Below are 18,462 nucleotides of genomic sequence, written 5' to 3'. Positions count from 1 at the left end.
GACAGGTGATGTGCAGCAGCAAGGTGATATAAGGGATGAACACAATATTGTTAAAAATATAAAGTTGAATTACAGAGAAAATAAGCCTGCACTAAAAATGTTTTGAGCATGGTTTATGGTCCTAACTGTTTCTTCAGCATTGATGCAGTTTTATTTAATGTCAGAGGACAGAAAGAAAACAAAAAGAGGAGAGAACCAGTATAAAAAGGTGGACCAAAGAATCTTAGATACTATGTTTTTATATAAAAGTTGAATAAATCATCTTAAAGGAGCTGTATGTAAGAGCAATAATAAAACGAATCATAAAATGACCCCGATATGTCAACAGACATTTAAAAATCATGTTCATTTCAAATACTTATGTCACTGACAACAGCACTCAAGCCAGGATATTCCAGTTTAAAAAGAGGAGTTGCAGCCCTCAACTGATGTTTATGTTGTCATTTTTTGTTTTGGCCTGAAGCTCCACCCTCCACCTATCTCCCAATCACCAAGTCAGTATTGTTTCTGAAGCTCCACCCTCCACCTATCTCCCAATCACGAAGTCAGTATTGTTTCGGCATCCGGGTTGCCAGCTCGGCTCTAATTATCGCAGCCATGGCAGCCTACGTTCCTGCTGCATTCTGCAGCCTACCTGGCAACTAAGGGTGTAACGGTACACAAAAATCTCGGTTCGGTACGTACCTCGGTTTGGAGGTCACGGTTCGGTTTATTTTCGGTACAGTAAGAAAACAAAATGCAAAATATAAACGTGCTAGTTGTTTTATTACACACACACAAAATAACATTGGCTCTACGTGTGCCGGCGATAGGACCCAGCGGACGCATGGTGTGTCGTCGGGCGGTTTTTTCCTTCATGCTTCCCTGCAGTGTCTCATGCAAACACAAACACACGGACCTGCAGAAACATTTCTTTATATCATGTTGGCTGTCGCCCGCGATATTTTTTCTTTTTTTGGCCGGCGCCATAGTTGGCTGGCTACAAACTCTATACATCCCATAATGTATAATAATATGCCCGCGCTCTCAGCAGCGGTACTCGCATCGTTACGGCTGATTTATGGTGCCGCGTTACACCAACGCAGATCCTACGGCGTAGGGTACGCGGCGAGCGGCTGTACGGTGCTCATAAACGTAAATGATCATTGTTTTTTTTTTTTTTCAGGCCTGGCGCGGGGTCTCGATGGTAGGGGAAACACTGGACTTGTCACAATTATGTGCTTAGCTCTTTAGTTCTTCATTAGTTAGTGCTTTTTTCTTTAATCTTAATACTTTCTCGGTGTGAGCGCAACTGCATGTGCAACTGCAGCAGCGCTCTGCTCCACAACGAGCGGTCCTCTACTTAATATGTCCGTGTGGAAACTCGTTCGGTACGCCTCCATTCCGAACCGAACACGCTATACCGAACGGTTCAATACAAATACATATACCGTTACACCCCTACTGGCAACCTCTGGTCGGGGGAAGGAGGGGGAGGGTACACGCCGCTCAACAATATTTTGAAAGTGACTGCAGTACCAGTTTTGGCCATTTCTTACAGACGGCTCCTTTAAAGGAGCACTGACACCCAACCCATGTTTTTCACCGTGGTTTTTTGTTTATCTGTTTTTTCAAGCTCAGTTAAAGCTAATAAATAAAGGGAATAAAACCAGGTAAAACTGCAATCATTACTTCAAATTTGATCACACAAAAACAGATACAATATTCAAATGTTCTTTGTTTTTAAAGTATTCTCAAGCATCTTGTGGCTTATTAAACTCAGTTGAAATGCTTTTGTGGGAACTTAGCTTGTATTGACGGAGACGAGCGATAAGTTATAGCAATGACTTGTACCATAACACCCTTGCAGTGACAAGATCTGGTAACAATGTTCTGTTGTTTTTTTCTAGCTTATTTTGACTGCACTTGTGCCAACAGATGGAAGTGTCACTGCAATATGATTTAAAGTTACTTCTATCCTGGAACAAAATTATTTTATCCCATGGGGATGGTCTCAGTGAGCCCTTCCATGAACCACTAAGGCACAACTGTTTCATGTGTATAAACATGATGTGAACCATATTTCTGCGCCTCCACATCAGAATTCAACTCAAGCGGGTGAGATATTTTGGACTTATGTATTTGATACCACTGTCCATCATCCATGCCAATAGTAACACAAACTTGTAATATCAGTAGGCTACTGCATAAAATTTTTGTGGTGGTACATGGTGACCAAATCTATCCTACTGGTTTTTCAACATGCTGTTGTATTACATTAACAGTTTGTATGTTACATAATTACTTCAGGATGACTCAATAGCTCATTAATCACTGTTTTTATCCTTTCCCGGAGGGTGTTTTCACTTGACTAATTTGGATTTCAAGACATGCTCAGCTGCCATTTTGATGCTAAAGACAAGTTATTTTCCATACTGTCAAATAAAACATCATAAGCTCAAATAGACTAAGTCAAATGATGTGAAATAATAGATAGGACTTCCAGATTTCTTTTCTAAATAAATGAAACAGTAAGTAGTTGCTGAAGCTATTCGTGAATCACTGAAACCGATAAAAAAACATGAAAGTCGTTTGCTTATGCTCATAAATTTACAACCTGGATCGGTTTTCTTGTCTAATTTATTACCTCTGTCATCGTCACGTCCTTGTTTAAGTCAATCACAAAAGATAATCATCTGTTAAAACTTTTTATTTTCACAACAAGACCTCTGACTTCATGCAGTAATTAATGTAATTTATATTTCTTGTTACTGTGACTTAATCCAGGAAGCTTCCAGTGTCAATTTCAGGCCTCCGTGAGTGACATTTCCTAATGTTCATTAGGGTTTGCTGCCATGCAATCAACGGCTGGAAGAGTTTATAATAATGCACTGATGATGATAAAGACCATGCAGAGAAATTATGTAAGGCTATCACCCTAAAGGAACTTCACTTTTCTATCTGCTCTTTATACCGCTTTGACATTTCAGAAATGTGATGGATGCAGCATTCTTGTTTTAGTTAAGACAATAGATTTTATAGCTTTTGGGTTTCTACTTCACACTGCTTGGAAAAAAAAATGTTGTCCAGCAGCCTGAGTTGGAAAATAATCTACTGGTTTATTCTTCACCCATCTACACCTAGCTGTCAAAGGATTATAACCTTACGTATTTAAATTTGAAAATGAATTACACTCTGTGGCTTTTTTTTGTAATTTTTACACATTTGTCAACGAAAAAAAAGAAAAGAGCAGACTTGTAATAAACAATTTAATGCTATTTGAATATTTACTGTAAGCAATATTAATACCCAAAAATACAGAAGAGTATTAGGGCCAGGCAGGAGAAAAATAAAAATAATATTTTAGAGGAGGAAGATTTTTTTTCATTATGCACTTTGAGAAAAAAGTCGAAATGTCGAGAAAAAAGTTGAAATGTGGAGATTAATGTTGAAGTACAATTTCGAGAAAAAAGTCGAAATGTTGAGAAAAAAGTCAGAATTTTGTGAATAAAGTTGAAATGTTGAGAAAAAAGTCGAATGTCGAGAAAAAAGTCGAAATGTTGAGAAAAAAGGCGAAATATTGAGAAAAAAGTCGAAATGTTGAGAAAAGAGTCGAAATGTCGAGATTAATGTTGAAGTACAATTTCGAGAAAAAAGTCGAAATGTTGAGAAAAAAGTCAAAATGCAGAGAAAAAAGTTGAAATGTCGAGATTAATGTTGAAGTACAATTTCGATAAAAAGTTGAAATGTTGAGAAAAAAGTCCAAATTTTGTGAATAAAGTTGAAATGTTGAGAAAAAAGGCGAAATGTCGAGAAAAAAGTCGAAATGTTGAGAAAAAAGGCGAAATGTCGAGAAAAAAGTCGAAATGTTGAGAAAAAAGTCGAAATGCAGAGAAAAAAGTCGAAATGTTGAGAAAAAAGTCGAAATGTCGTGAATAAAGTTGAAATGTGGAGGAAAAAAAGCTAAATTTTGACTTTATTCTCGAAATTGTACTTCAACATTAATCTCGACATTTCGACTTTTTTCTCGACATTATGAGTTTTTTCTCGAAGTGCACAATAAATATCTTCCAGTCTCAAATGTTTTTTCTCTTGCATGGCCCTAATACTCTTCCGTAGATACATAATTTACTGGAATAGCAGCCAATAAACTTCTTTTACACTGAAAAATCCACTTTCATTTGACTAAACTGTAATACACCGGCTCTAGGACCCTGAAAATGCGGAAGAAGAACGTCCTCCTCCTCCTCATCCTCATCCTCCTCTTCCATCCTTCATCACTATGATGCTGCATCTCTTCCCGCAGGCTGTAATCATGTGTTTTAGTGTTTTTAGTGTGATAGTGGGCGCTCTGCACGACGACTCCAAACCGACAGAAAGAGCTTATGTGGTCCTGCAGAAGCAAAACTTAGGTGAGACCTGATGTTTGATACCGCTCAATGCAGGCCGTGACTCTCCCACCATAACATAGCATTTATCGCCTTGTAGTCCTATTGTCTTTCTTCCGAGAGACCCTTTTTAAAAGCGTATGCTGGTGTATGTTCGTGTGTTGCATCGGAGATTGAGCGTGTTTTGCTCCTCACAGTGACGCTGGGGAGTGTCCTCGCTGTCCTGCTGCTGCTGATGATCATCATGGCTGTCTGTGTCTACAAGCCAATGTCCCGTCGCTGAAACAGATCCCTGACACCCAGAAACACTCCTGCTGTTCTCCCGGGACAAATCTGAGCCACCACAAAAACTCACGCAAAATATGCACACTATACTACACTATTTTTGTGATTGTAAATTAAGACTATCTCATGGTCTCAGTCAGTGAGTTTTTTTCTGCTTCTTTTCATGATTGGATGGTGAGGACAGCTACGTCGAACTTCAAAAGGGTGTGCAAGAGTGTGTGCAAGAGTGTGTGCAAAAGTTTGCTTTGTCATTTCAGCAAACATGAGATCTAGATGAAGAGCGTTAGAGGAGAGGAGTAACATCAGGGCAAATCTGATGATTACTCAGAAGACAGTCAACTGCACTCAGTAAACTCTTGGTCCTGTAAACCAAAGGTTTTGCATATTAGACCATCAGAAGATCAATACATGAATAGATAATGAATGAATACGTGAAGTTTGTCCGAGCTGGTTAAGGAACATCCTCAATTTAAAAAGAACTTATAGAGGAACGATGCTCTTTCCTGCATTGTTGCCTGACCTCACTGAAAATTTGTGGTGTCACTTCAAGACTTCAAGAACATCTAAACGTCTATCTGGATCATAGATCATTAATAAAATGACTTTGGTAAATATAGGCACAGAGGGCTGATGTTAAATGTCGGCATGTTACTTTAGATAGTTTTTATTTATTCTACTTGAGTAAAGAAAACCTTTAATTGTATTTATTTTGGTTTATGACGAGTGTTTGTTGAAATGACCGTTTCCTAATGTGAATGCGATCGCTGGATTTCAATCAAATGAGCTCAGCTGTAGATCTATTAAGCTATTTTTTATTTTTATTTTTAATACCTATATATTCAACCTTGTGAGATAAGAAATCGACATGGAAATAAATTGCTGTAAGTCATTGCACTGAAATAATAAATGCTGACAAATAAATGAAAAGCGCTTCGATTACTCTGCTGTATGTCCATCCATCCATCCATCCATCCATTTTCTATACCCGCTTTATCCTTTGCAGGGTCACAGGGGTCTGTTGGAACCTATCCCAGCTAATTTTCAGGCGAGAGGCAGGGGTCCACGAGGTCGCCAGTCCATCGCAGACTGTGAGAATGTTAAAAATGCAAACAACTGTGTGGATTGAGTAAAAAAAAAACTTTTTTTCAATAAGTCTGAAAATCAAACTGTAGGTTAATGTTATTTTGCTTTATGACTAAAGATAGGCATAATGGAAGTGCCTCATTACGTGGTTGGTAACTGTTGTACTTAACTATCAAAACTGAGATCAACAGATACAGTACAGCAGCAAAATTAAATGGAGACAGTTGACTCAATTTGGAAATATCTAATGGATACTGTCTCCTGTTCTTTTATCAAGTACATCAACAACTTTGTTTGTAGAACTGAATCTCATTGTGAATCCCACACAATACACGTGAGGAAGCTACTGAATACCACAGAGATACTTTGCAATTGCACCCTTTTCAATCATGTCATTACACGTCTGTACATAGCAGACAGACTGCATAAGGAGAACTGGACAAGCTCACCCATAGGTTTACTGAGGAATGTTAATTTACCTTCAGAGATTAACACGATTTTTTTTTGTTTTTTAATTGAATGCCTTGAAACCTCTTTCCTCCAAATTGGTGGAGCAAGCAAGCCTGGAAGCCAACTAAAACATGCCTACTTTAATTCAAACACAATTGGCTATTTCTATCTTGGTAAGCTTAGCTTTTACTAACCTGTAACTTCCAGTCTGATTGACTGTCGATCAGGAATGCAGAGATCAGAGCAAACGTTCAGTGTGAACTCTCGTTTCAGATGTCATTTCATTCAGTTTAGCTGATGCAGTTATCTCAATCTGGCTGCTGCATAACTAAGCTTTGTCCTCAGACCCGTCCCAGGCCATCCCACAGTGAACTGTAGTGGTCTAGACAAGCGTGTAAAAGGTAAAGGCTATAAAACCATCTCCAAACAGCTTCAGGGTCCTGTAACCACAGTTGGAAGTTTCATTCAGAACTTTTGGGTCGGCTGGGCTGTAGCCAACCTACCTGGATGTGACTGCAAGAGGAAAACTAATGACATATTGAAGTGAATAATACAAATGGTAACCAAAGAGCCCAGAAAAACCTCCAAACAGATTCAAGAAGAACTCTGAGGCCAAAGTACATCGGTGTCAGATCGCACCATCCATCACTGAGCCAAAGAGGAAAACTGAGGAGGACTCCACTATTGTGAGGAAATCATAAAAAAGCCAGACTGAAATTTGTTCAAATGTATATTGACAAGCCACAAAGCTTCTGGGACATGTAATGCAAGACAGATTTGTCTACATCTGTTTCAACACCACAAAATGTGCTCTCTTTAAAATATGGATGCCTTTGCTCTGTTGGATTTTTATTTACAAGTCAAAAGTGTAGCAAAAGTTATGACATCCAGCTATGAAAATCACGCTCATAATTATACATACATTTGTTGCTTTTTTTCAACCAAGCTGTAAACATGCGAGTCGATTGAGATTGACTTAGTTTTTAGAGGCAGACTCTAGTGGTCAGTCAGTAAACTGCTAATGTTATTTCCCCAGTGGAGTCGAGCAGGAAGTTGGGATGTTGCCAACTGTGGTGGAGTCAATCACGTGATTCCCCTGAAAAAGATTAATGAATACGATGCAAGCATGATTATTTTTTGATAAGATCAGCATAACCATCATGTTGCGTGACAAAAGAACACGATTGGTCCTGCGTTTTAGCAGCTTTTTTTGGAAATAAACATGAACCACATGTAGAGTCTTCAGGGAAATAAAGTGCTTTTATTTTAGAACACAATTTTCAGACAGTCTCTTAAAATCTCAACATAAAAACAAACAGACAAAAAAGATTATCTTAAAACAGTGCGTAAATATATGCATTAAATTAACCTTAGTTAGCCTTTACACAGTTGACTGTTCAGCAGTTTGGCAACTTGGTTTTAACAATTAGTTGCTGAGGTGAAGCTTCTGATGTAGCTACACGGAGACCTTTTAAAAGTGGTTGGTTGTCAGTGAAATCAACGATAGTGGTTAATGCTTATTGCTCAGCATCAATCTGTTACAAATGAAAGCCTTGCATCTTGTTTCCGAGAACTAGAAAGTTAAAAAATGTACACTGAAAAAATTAGTCTAAGTGGCACTCCATAAAACTGCAGCCACGCCTCGACCTCACAAAGCATCTTCAGAGCAAAGCAACCCTTGGCACATGCTGAAGAAACTACTGAGTCTTCAATGTCTTTTGTACCACTCAGAGGTCTTAAGTTGTTCATGGCTATAAAAGGCAAAATGTCCTTGGGAAATTAAGTAATCTCTGCTACAGTAGTTGTGTAACTACTGCTAAATCGCATGGTGGTTGTAAATCCACAGACAGACCGGTCTCTGCTATTGCATTTTTTTTTAATTGCCGTGAAGCTGCTCAGTGACAGTTTACAAAAATAATTCCTTTACAACCTCAAAATGAGGGAGCGATATTAAAACTTAGGCCGAGATATTTGAATATCCATCTTAGTTGCAGCAACGACAGGTTACCATACGATTAATTTAAATTTTCATTCACAGCAATACACTTTTGTTTACCCACCTGTAGGGTATACAGTCACAAAGTACATGGAAATATGTATAACCCCAACCTTTTGAAATCAATTTATAGCATAGAATGATATGTATGGTTGGTACCATATTGCCCCAAAACATTTACCAGGCTACAATTTCCAACAGTTTTGCATTTGATAAATGACGTCCAAGTGAAGACAAGATAGTTAAAAAGTTGACACCCTGAGATTTCGGTTACTCTATGAGCCCTAGATTCTTCAAAATAGTGACTCTGGTGGAAAACTTCACATTGAAAGCACTCAAACCGATCCTCCTAGGTTCACAGTACTTTTAACTTTCTGTTGTGCTACGATGTTTTCAATCTACAACAAAATCTGAGGCAACAAGTACCGAGGGGGAAAAAAAATCCTCAGTGCTACATTAGAGTGCCAAATCATAGAAGCTCATTTACACACTCAATCCCATTCTAGACAACACGAACACATGGATGTTGTTGGTAGTCGGAACTTGAAAAAAACAAACATTAAATAAGAAAAAAAAAAAGGAAAAAAATACCCCAAAGAAAATGGTCTCAAACAATCTTAGATTTAAGTCAAATATAACCAAATGCCAAGACAGAAATATATATATGTATATTAAAAACAAAAATATGACTTGAGCAAAAATATGTTTTGGAGAATAATGGAGTTTAATATTGCCTGTATGAGGCTGATCCATTTCAGAAGGAAATCTGTTGTTGCATAGATGGAGACAGAGCCGTTAGGAAGGAAAACTGAGGTGTTTCTGTTGCTTCTGCATGTGAAAAAACTGTATTATTATTATTCCCTTTTATTCCATTTACTTTTCAGTGAGTGATAACTGCAATATCCTCTCCAGGTCCGCTTCCTCCTGCTTTCTCAACCTCTCCTCTTCCTGTTGTGCTCGTGCAGAGAGTTCCATAGCCAGGTGGAGTTCTGAGTCTGGGCTGGAGGCAGAGGGAGAGCTGGCAGGGCTCGAGGTGTCTGCATATTCCACCAGCACTCCCTCAGGGACACTCCTAGAAAGTAGTTTCAGTGAGCAAGTGAGATCCAGCTCAACCCTGTTGCTTTTACCGATTCATACGGAAAGAGTAGTCATGTAATCACAAGTGATCATGTGTTGTTATGCTAATAACCAGTTCTTACCCATCACTCTTGCTTCTTGGCATTACTTCTGTTAAATCTCCATCAGCATCATCCCAGTTCCCCTCCTACAACCACACAAACAAGGGGCATTTAAAGCATACGGCACATCCCAAAATAAAATACTGAAACATATGCATACAGTGATGCAAAATACATGAACTAATTTAAGTGTCAAATTCTATATGAGTGGACTGGTCCATGGTAATTACCTGGTCTGGTCCTCTCCGAGACTCCAGGAGACTCTGATGGATGGCATACTGCAAAAGATCCTCGTCATTGTTAGATATAGGCATGTGGCGACTGCCTCCTCGGCGGTGGTAGTTCCCAGGTATCTCAAACACTGAAGGACACACCTGAAAGGGAGGGGGTTCTGAGCCATAAAACACAAAAGAAGAAGTTTAGAAACCACAAACACACATACAGTTTGCAATGCATGAAAAAGAAATTATCTGGCTGCACTGCTACCTGAAGATGCTTCATCCTCTCCTGATGATGTTGGCGTGGTCTCTGGGGTTGCGTACGCTTCCTCTTCGTTGCTGCATTTATTCACACTACCAAATGTAATCCTGGCATTCAGCACATGAAACAAGGGAATCTCTGCAAATTAGAACACGAGAAGAGAGAGGCGAGAATCAGTGTGTTTCTCTTCTTTGTAGTCCTGGCTTTAAGAAAACAAACAAACAAAATAGCTGTTCCTATGACCTATTTTGACAGGAAATCCCGGTGGAAACTTCAGTGTTACAAAGTCTTGTAGCCGTGCAAAGTGGGAACTGGTTCGAGCCATTAGGTCAATGATGGGCGTCACCTGCTCCACCAGAGACAGAGGGTGTTCCTCACTCATCCATAATGTACCTTTGAACCTATTCAGACATTTAAAAGATTTAAAACAAGATTTAAGACAAACAAAATAAATCTTAGTTTAAATATGCCAATGACTGATATAAACAGTTCAAAACAATTACATAAAGAAGAAAAACAAACAAACAAACAAAGCCATGAAACTGCATCTTACTTCTGAGTCCGAATGCTCAGTTCAATAGGACGTCCAATGTCTCTGTTTCCCAGGTCAAAGTCAGGATCAAAATATTCCTCTGGAGTGATTGCAGTGGGATTTGTTGCAGTTGCATACTCAAGAGTTAAATCCTAAAAAAAAAAATCAAGTAGAGTGTGTAGTGGAAAAACAAGAGTCCTTTTTAAATACGAAGGAAAATTGCACCGCTTACCCCCTGTGCACTTATGTGCTGCTCCACAGTTCCCAGCAGAGACTCCAGGATGTTCCTTTCACCTTGAACAAAAACATCAGATGTAGTTCTAAGTTATGAGAACCATAACATTACATAAATCACAGAATATGGAAACAATGCATGTATCTTGAAGGTTGAAAAAGTAACATAATCAGCCATATTTTCAACATACTTTTAATCCTGGCTTTCTCTTCATCTGTTAGATGCTCTGTTCTCGTCCTGATTACAACATTCACATTGTTGACGCTGAAAACCTGAGAAAAACCACCAGGATCAGACATCATATCATAAAGAGTATGATTTTTTTTTGTCCAGTCTGGTTTTAACAAATGGGTAATTCGTCATTTTTGCTAACCTTTGCGTCAAATCCGTTGATCACTTCATTTTTGTCAGTTCTCCAGCCCCAAACCCCAGCCTTGCACCTGTGAAGAAATGGTAATGACAGAAAACAAAATCAACACTGCAAGCTTTATCTGTTATGAATAACTTTAAAAATTACAGAACACAATAATTACAGCTGTAATGATAGTTTTCTCTGAGACCTGCATCCAGGGAACCTACCTGAATAATGGGCAACTTAAAATTAAGCACTTCAATTCAATTTAAATCAATTCACTTGTATAGCACCAGTTCATAACAAAGTCATTTAAAAGGCCCTTCACACAAAAAACGAAGTTAACACATTAAAACATACCCACATACATCCAATTAAATGCAAATGTCCTCCTAATTCATTCAAATTGAGTCCAAAGGTCAAATTTCATGTAATACCAATTCATGGTCATTAAAACAAAATAATTTAGCTAAAAAACCCAAGGGATAGCATAGAAACTTCCCTTCATTGCAATGATCCACCCTGAGAGAGCATTAGCCAACAGTGGGGAGGTTAAAAAAAACAGAACAACGCTGCTAAAAACCAGATTCAGGGAGGATAGTCACCTCCCTCAACCAACTGGGGTCTGAGATAACAATAATGACATATACATACAATCAGAGTATGCATATGAAATCAATGAAGATATTCCCAAGGATAACCTTTACTCACAAGAAAAGTGTTATGTGTAATCTTAAAATGATAGAAACGGTTTTCACTTCCTGATCACTGAGAAGTGGTTTCACAAGACAGGAGCCTGATAACTGACGGCTCTACTTCCCATTCTACCTTTGGAAACTATGGAAACCACAAGTAAACTTGCAGTCAGAGAAAAATGTTGGGGTGATGTGAGAAGAATTTAGAATTACATACTGAACTTAAAGGAAGCTAAGATTGGAGAAATGTAATCTCTCCCACGATATCCTCAACAGAACTCTGGTTGCAGCATTTTGGATCTGCCAGATTGAGTTCAGAGTCATTTAAGGACACACTACCAACAAGTAAGTGCAGAAGTGCAATTTTTAAGTAACAGGACTAGTTTTTCTGCATAACTGAGATAATATTTTCCTTATTTTTTCAATATTACAAAAAAGGCAACTCTAGACACATATTTTCTGAGTGATTTAAAAGACAACTCCTAATCAAAAATTACTTCAAGATTCCCAACAACAGTACTAAATGCCAAAGTAATCTAGAGTTAAAGTTCCATCTAGAGTTTCCAGCTTTGACTAGACAGTCTATTTCTGAAGTGCTCAGTGGCCAAAGACAACAACCTGAGACTTACAAGAGTTTATCAGCAGGAAATTAGCAGTCCTCTAGGTCTGACATCATCAGACATGTTTGGAGTCCAGCTAGTTTACAGGTCTCATCTTGCTTTAATACAAGGCATAGCTGAGTGTCATCTGCAAATGAAAGCTTATGCCATGCGGCCTAATGATAGTACCAAATGGAAGCATGTAAGCTTGTAGAGTGAAAAGCAATAGTCCAAGTACAGAACCCTGTGGGACACCACTACCAACTCTGGCATTTAAGGAAAACCAACCATTCACAAGAACACATTGGTATCAGATAAATAAATATGATTTAGATCAAGTTAACGTGCTTCCTTTGATCCCAATGACACGTTCAAGCATCTGTATTAGTTTATTTTGATCAACTGTATCACATGCAGCACTGAGATCTAAAATAACAAGTACAGATACAAGTCTACTGTCTACTTCTTGGTGACTTTCACAAGTGCCATTTCTATAGTATGTTAGGATTTAACTTCTGACTGAAACTCTTCAAAAGAAATCATTCCTATGCAAATTGCTGATCATTTCCTTTGTTACAGTTTTTTCCAGAAGTTTATAAATGAAAGGAAATTGGATACCAATCTAAAATTGCCTAGCCATGGTAAAAAGGTAGAGTTTTAATTACAGCAACTTTAAAGGTCTAAGGCACATAGCACAATGGTAAAGATAGATTCATTACATCAAGATACAAGTATGAATAAGGGGAAAACAGCATTTAACAATGGTTAAGGTGGAGTCTCAGAAACATGTTTATGGTTTAGAAGAAGCTATTGTTACTCCCCCAGTTCAGAAAGCTCAAAAGGACAGAAACAGTCCAGCATGACTACACCCCCTCAACGCCAGCATCAAGTTTGCTGATGATACCACAGTTGTGGGGCTCATCTCTGGGGAGATGAGTCTGCTTACCAGCACGAGGTGGAGCAGCTGTCAATGTGGTGCTCAGACAATAACCATGTTCTGAACACCTCCAAGACCAAGGAGCTGGTCATAGACTTCAGGAGAAAAGCCAAAACAGACACTCAACCCCTATTCATTGGGCAAAAACAGTTCGAGAGGGTAGGGGATTTCCGGTTTCTCGGTGTGCACATACAGACTTAACTTGGAACATTAACACCACAACCACCATCAAGAAAGCACAACAGAGACTGTACTTTCTGAGAGTTCTCAGGAATAACAATCTGACTCGTTTGGTGTCATTCTATTGTTGCTCCATAGAAAGCATCCTGACACACTGCATGTGTGTGTGGTTTGCCAGCTGCACAGAGGCTGACCGGAAATCCCTCCAAAGGGTTGTTAACACAGCCCACGGTGTGAGTGTGTGGGTGTAATATTCTTGTTTTAAATGTGTCTTTTTATTCTGCACTTTAAGGGTTTGTACTACCAATTTTGTTGTACTGGTACAATGAAAATAAAGACAATTCCAATTCTTATTCTTTCAAGAGGGGCAACATTGTCAAGTTGTGTATCGTCACACATTTAATCAAAAAACATATAATTTAGGGAAATGCCACCTATGCGATTAGTATAAAAACTGTATAACAGGCCTGACATCTAAATACTTTTCCCCCAGACAGGTGTGAAAATGCAATGAGATGTCACTGAGTTTGATTATGGCTGATCGAAGGAAGCTAAACCTATTCATGTTGTAAAAAAAGTTTCTTACCTCTCAAAAGCAATATCCTTTGTGTCCAAGAAGGTGTTGACAATTGGTGTTGTCAACCTTTTTGCAACTTCCTGTTCAGCTGGCTGCATCGACTCTAATGTGACATCTTCCATTTCTTGGGATATGTTGAAGCGTTCAATATCAACCACTTTATCATCATGGTTGACTTCCATCAACTCTGCACATGAGCCTGTGAGATACAAACAGGAGTAATCTCACAGATTTGCATGGAATCAATCTAATGTATGAAAAGCACTTGTAATTATTATTATTTTTTTTGTTCAAGAGTTCAAACAAGCACGCACGCACGCACGCACACACACACACACACACACACACACACGCGCACACACGCACACGCACACGCACACACACACACCCTCTCCTCTGAAGATGTAGCTCCTACGGCCTCTGATCCAGGTCATGTTTTCAAAGCCTAAAAGAGTGGCATCCACTCGCAAGCAGGCGCCCCTTTTCCAGATGCAACAGACATCACTTGGACAAACCCGGGACACAAGAGGGACTGTAAAGCAATACCACAAAAAAGTCTTACTAGAAAGAATGTGACTCATAACTAAAGTGAAACATGAGAAACAGGTATGTAGTTTTGCCAGTAAGACTAGATTAAACCCTTTAGCTGGCACAGAAATTGTATTTTGTGCAGATGATTAACCATTGGGTACTACATGGTTCCAAAGTACTTGATGATAAATACTTCTTTTTATATACTGATTGCAGGTAACCATCCCATTTAGAATTATTGTGTTGTCGTTTATATACACCAAATTTTTATAATATACTACATATCGAGACACAAACAAAGAAAAACTTACGCCAACTGGTGAATTCCCACTTCATTTCCATATAGAAGTCTGGAGACTGGAGATGAAAAAACACATATTTGGTTACTCCAATAGCACGTTTCCAGATGCATGTAAAGATAACAATAAAAGGAGAAAACGTATTAAGCAAAACCTCTCTGATCTTTGAAAGCAGATCAGGCACTCCTCCCAGAGCAGTGGAGGCTTTGAGGTAGTCTCTGCGTTGAAGCACTAACTGAACCATCTCTGGATCTCCGGTGGAGACTGCTTCCTGCAGCACTACACAAACACAGTCAAGAATAACAATCCACCCTTTTAAAACACATCTGTTCCCTGGTGCTGAGGTTATCTTTTAAAAAAATAAAAATAAATAACGCTCAACAATTAATGTAAATGTTTTACTGCCATTCATGGAGTGTGTTATGGATGTTCCCCTGAAATTCAATCAACAGGAGTTAATGTGAATGTGAAAGAAGGAAGTGATCTCCCTAATCAAACAACCAACAAAGTCATTTAAGAAGTATATTTGTAAAGGAAACACACATGGTATTGTGTAAACAGTTTCAGAGCTAACCTGTCCAATTCTTGGCATTTTCTTTCGTCACTTCAGCACCATGTCTCAGAAGGACTCTCACTGACTCCAGGTGTCCGAGAGACACAGCCAGGTGCAAAGGTGTCCGACCTCTGGGGTCCACAGCCTCTATGTCATTCTGAGAAAATAAAAACAACTTCTGGAACTCCATTTGTATGAATAAATATAGATACTTTTTACAATAAATACTACAAGTGCATTAAGAGAGTATTTTTGTCCCGGCTTTGTCATTTATTGACATAATACAATAGTTCTACACACTCTTTTGTCTATCTTTGCTGGTAACATTCTATGACTGCAGTACACAAGCGTCATGTCTGCTTCTTGTGTGAGTCACACAAGAACACACTGTTTACATGGCACCAATGACGGGTTAGTTTTATCAACCAGTGCTGAAGCAAGCATTCACCCCTTGGGTTTAAAGTACCAATAAAACACAGGAGAAATAATCTTTTACAAGTAATACTCCATTATTTACTACAAAATTATAATACATGCATGCAAACCATTTTTAGTTGGGTTTTTTTTGTATATAACATATCAGCTTCAACAATAATTTTACACCAAAACTGACCAATATATATCTCTAAGTACCTGTGTCTTCTAAATCTGCTCATCAGTCAACAGCTAACTTGATTCTCATCAGATAAACCAGCTGTGTGTGTGTGTGTGTGTGTGTGTGTGTGTGTGTGTGTGTGTGTGTGTGTGTGTGTGTGTGACTGAAGAGCATCTGTCTCCACCGCTGGCCTACTTTATACTCAAGGCTGATTTATGGTTCCGCGTTACACCGACGCAGAGCCTATGGCGTCGCCGCGCACCGTAGGCTCTGCGTCGACTTAACGCAGAACCATAAATCAGGCTCCAGCAGCTCACTACTGGCTACATCAAGCTACCGATGCACGGCTGTGTGGTTGATCAACAAAGTCTGTGTTTTTAACCAACCTGTGGTGTCTTTATTTGCTCTTCCAGTCTCCTGTAATCATTTTCCCACACAGCGGAGTGCAGGGGAAACTTCCCTCTGGTGTTGTCGCTAATGTTAGCCATGGACATCTCTCAGTGTTGCCGGCGTCTATCAGCTCCAGCCATGAAACAAGCGGCAATTACACGCTATTCACGCCAAAAAAAAGTACAATACATACTATCCATGACTTCACGGCGAAATAACACCCAAAGCAGTGGCTAACTTTCCCCCCGGAGTCTTCCTCTAAATAAAACTTTTGAACCAGGAAGTGAGTGCAGCAGCAGCAGCAGCGACAGGGCTGTCCGACACACACACTCACTCGCAACTCATCCAAATGACACAGCGTTCCGACAGCCTTTTACATTTAATTCAATTTAAACAAATTGACCCCTGTCTCTATTGTCCATGACAATTACGTTACTTGTAGCGAATGTTTTCTGTTTGTTTTTTTGTTTTTTGTAAAAAAAAATAAACAGTTCAGTTTGGGCGCAACCATTATAACATGTCACAATGGGGGAGACATCATGCCCGTGTTAACCCTAACCACTTTAAAATCAACTCTTTCAAATATCTGAGCATTCAATATTTAACATGTATTTTTTTCATAAATTTAATTTTCTAATGAACTGACCGAAAAAATAAACTTTAGAGACAATATCGGTTTCTTTTGCTCCTGACGTTGTTTCATTGGCTCATTTCCGTGTCTCGGAGGGACGTTTAAATTGTAACACCGCGCCGCCAGGTTCGATGGTCTCAAGTCATTTTGGATAACTAACCTGTCAACTGTTAAATCAAATCTCTACTGGCATCTGTTTTGCTGATTGTATCTTATTTTATAATTTGTAATTCATTCACCTCCCGTTCTTGCCCACTCTAATAATCTTGTATCTCATTTGGCTCCTTTTGTACCTCTTATGGTTATTTTTTTGATTAATGTAATGTAACTTTGTTTCTACTTGATGTCATTTGGTCTCCTTGTACTTTGTTCTGTACTTCTCCATTATATATATATTGTGTGTGTTTTCACTTTACAGCTTTTTTTGACACTTTGCATTTGTTCGGAGATATTTAGTTTTGCTTCAAGTTCATGTTCCATCTCTTTGTGGTAATTTTGTCTTATTTGTCATTGGCATTTGTGTGCCGTGTGTCTGTGTTCATCTGTGTACTGTTCATTTGCTTTTGTTCATCACTCTTTACCTCTATCTTTTTCTTATTTTTATGGTTGTTTGGTAATTTATTTAGAAATACTGTCAGTCATTGCTATGTATATGTATGTATAGGTATGAGTATAATTACAGTATATAATAATGATGATGATGATGATAATAATAATAATAATAATAATAATAATAATAATAATAATACTGTTATTTAGAAGTGTGAGTACAGTGTGTGAGTATTTATAAATACGGGTTAAATGATTAGTGAATTGGGGTAGGATTAAATAAATTTACACTTCTTCCTTCCTACTCCTTTTTTGCACATGTAAATTAAGATATCAAGTGCTAAAGGATGAAATTCTTTGTTTTGTTTTGTTTTCTTAAAGTTCTCTTGAAGTGTTGTTTTTTACATGTACAAAAATAAAATAAATCAAATTGCAGACCGATTGCAGGGAGCAGGGGTTTCTGATTTGTTGGGCCTCTTATCTGGTTCTGCTAATCATGACTCCTCTGATGTTACAGGCGGTTGACCATGTAAAAAATACGTCTCCTTTATACATGTATATTTATTTCATTTAAATTTGTAAATGTGGCTTACATAAAAATATAACCTGAGTGAATCTTAACGTATGTAATAACATTCAAAATTTGATGTACAGCTAACTCCTGTTGAACCGCTTTACACGGTGTACAGATCAAACATCCCTCCCATGCGATGATGGTTTGATTTCCTTATTCATGTCTGTCAGGTCATATCTAGGTTACATTGACGTTTTATTTTCTTGTGTATCGAAGTGGATTCACAATACACTTTCCTTAATTCATAATTAAGACTGGCATAATTACATTTTGATGAAAGTAATTGTAGGAGGCGCTGCCGCTATCATGTTGAGGGCTATACTACCTGCCAGCCAAAGTTCTGGGTGAAGTGGGGATTGATCGCAGTGGCAGCTGCTCGTGGGGAAACACTGCT

General features: G+C 38.5%; 1 protein-coding gene across 1 annotated transcript; it reads right to left on the bottom strand.

The window, feature by feature from the left end:
• Positions 1–7,426: 7,426 nt before the first annotated feature.
• Positions 7,427–16,759, bottom strand: ankrd13a (ankyrin repeat domain 13A). The gene is made up of 15 exons (XM_061729126.1): positions 16,311–16,759; positions 15,351–15,486; positions 14,931–15,055; positions 14,789–14,834; positions 14,335–14,478; positions 13,956–14,145; positions 10,980–11,046; positions 10,797–10,878; positions 10,604–10,665; positions 10,393–10,523; positions 10,083–10,240; positions 9,846–9,977; positions 9,590–9,750; positions 9,381–9,445; positions 7,427–9,253 (listed from the first exon to the last, which is right to left on the bottom strand). Exons 1-15 carry the CDS (start codon positions 16,416–16,418, stop codon positions 9,055–9,057), a joined length of 1,806 nt encoding a protein of 601 aa, XP_061585110.1. The 5' UTR covers positions 16,419–16,759; the 3' UTR covers positions 7,427–9,054.
• Positions 16,760–18,462: the final 1,703 nt, after the last annotated feature.

This window comes from Cololabis saira, chromosome 9, assembly GCF_033807715.1.
Source record: "Cololabis saira isolate AMF1-May2022 chromosome 9, fColSai1.1, whole genome shotgun sequence".
NCBI lineage: Eukaryota > Metazoa > Chordata > Actinopteri > Beloniformes > Belonidae > Cololabis > Cololabis saira.
The sequence above is the reverse complement of the archived record's forward strand: the minus strand, read 5'-3'. Positions and strand labels throughout refer to the sequence as shown.